General features: G+C 42.9%; 1 protein-coding gene across 1 annotated transcript; it reads right to left on the bottom strand.

The window, feature by feature from the left end:
- Positions 1-652: 652 nt before the first annotated feature.
- LOC135908341 (uncharacterized) lies at positions 653-1563 on the bottom strand (the record flags this gene model as incomplete). The annotated part of the gene is made up of 1 exon (XM_065440094.1): positions 653-1563. A coding segment is annotated over one exon (798 nt), but the record flags the coding sequence as incomplete, so codon positions are not given.
- Between the last annotated feature and the right edge of the window lie 394 nt (positions 1564-1957).

Genomic DNA, 1957 nt, shown 5'->3' with positions numbered 1-1957 from the left:
GGCTCTTCTTTATGTGTACAGTCCCAAGCACTCTGTAATAGTGCATGTAAATCGGGACGATGCTTTTCTTTGGGACCTTATACCCAAGTTGGAACGTTTTTATTTCAAATTTTTTATTCCGTCATTGTTGTAAGTTTCTGTGCTTTCTTTTCTGAACTGGTGATGATATTTTTTTGAAATTGAACTTGCGCATTTGTATAAACTAAATTCTTTTGCATATTCGTTCTCGCAATTATCCTGTAGTGAAACCAACTTTTGCATCTTGTATTTAAGCATGAGGTTATATGTGTATTTGAGCGGTGTACTAGCCCCATTAAACAATACCTCGCGAAATCACGTCTGTGTGTCTGTGTACTCTTAAATGGCAAAAAAGATGGTTGGCAGCAACCTGGGACGCCGCACAAGCCCCGTGGGTGGTTGTATAGGAAACAGCCACCTAACACAGCTAAATGCTGTGTTATATTTCGGATACCATGCGTTGGCCTGTATTCAGTGCTTCCATTTCAGCATTTTGCTGCTTTGCAAGCAAGATAAGAAGGCAAATGCATGCATCTGCAGTGACAAAACACAAGATGACAGTTGTATAACATCTTGCCACTAAATTAATTTCAGCAAAGAACACTTACTGCTGCAAATAATGTAGACATTTATTCATTGACCAGTACATAATTGCAGTTGTCAAGTCACTTTGAGGCTAACTTGAAACTGTAGAAAATTAATGCAAGCAAATAAACCAATTTGTAGACATCACAGAAAGCAAAGCACTTATTTCTTGATTATGGGTGCCTGCATGTTTACAAGGGCAGCACATACTGAAATGACTTTGTTCATGTGTGGGACCAGGCTTAGCGGTACTCTGTTCCTTAGAATGTGATAAATGTTCAACCTTTGGATTACTCTTTCTACATGGATGCGCACAGAAGCAATCTTGTATGTAATCTCTATGTCTTCTGCAGACAGTTGACCGCCTCCTGAATTAAAAGGCGGCATGAGGAGCACCGCACCACTCCCCTCTACAGTTGTTCGGATGCTTGGAAATCCTTTGTCACTTAAAATTAAGTCCCCTGGTTTGAGAAGCTGCAGGAAGCCAGAGTCTTGTGTTATGAACGAATCAGTGTGTCGTCCACCATATACCTTGGATAAGAAAATTATCATGCCATTAGGAATTATGCCTACTAAGACCTTCAGTGTGTATTCTCTTTTGTAATGTGAATACAGCATGTGCTGACAATCAGGATTTGAGGGTGTTTCTGTGCGAATCTCTGTGCAGTCTATTATTAAGGTGCAATTAGGATAGTTTTCTTTAAATGGGTCAGGCAAAGAAAGCTTGATTATTTCCCGGGAAGGCATGAAGACGCAGTTCTTCAGGGCAATGCTCAGAATACCAAGCGTTTGCCTTAACACGGTTGATGCTGTTGTGGCTGTAACATTAAATACTGCACCTAGGGCACTGTACGTTATCCCAAGACGCAGCTTGGCCAGGAACAAGCACAGCTTGGGTGTGATCTTGTACGCGTTCCAAAATAGAACGGAGGCGGTCCGTTCTATCGAGCCGCACACAGTTGGTCAGTTTGAACGGTGACGAACGCCATGACGTCAATTGTGAAGTGATATCTGCTGTCAATAATTTCGTGTTGTCTGCTATCGGACGAACGCAATGGAACGGACCGCCAATTTCGCGACGGAAAGAACGGACCGCCTCCGTTCGAGTTTGGAACGCGTACAAGATCGCACCCCTTGTCTTCACTTGACATTGCATTGCACCTGTACCTCGGCGATGGCAACATGTTCAAAAGAAGGCTGAAGACTTGCAGGGTCACACCACACAAATCTTGCAGTGCCTCTTGCTTTTCCTTTAGAGACTCAAAGCCCCGAAATCCACAGTCTCGCTTCCAATTCCCATCCGTGCTTGCAACCTTCAGGACGAAAAAAACGCAGCATGATGAAATAAAAAAGA

This window comes from Dermacentor albipictus, chromosome 6 (genome assembly GCF_038994185.2).
Source record: "Dermacentor albipictus isolate Rhodes 1998 colony chromosome 6, USDA_Dalb.pri_finalv2, whole genome shotgun sequence".
Taxonomy (NCBI): Eukaryota; Metazoa; Arthropoda; class Arachnida; order Ixodida; family Ixodidae; genus Dermacentor; species Dermacentor albipictus.
Note: the sequence above shows the minus strand (reverse complement) of the source record. Positions and strands in the feature narration are given on the sequence as shown.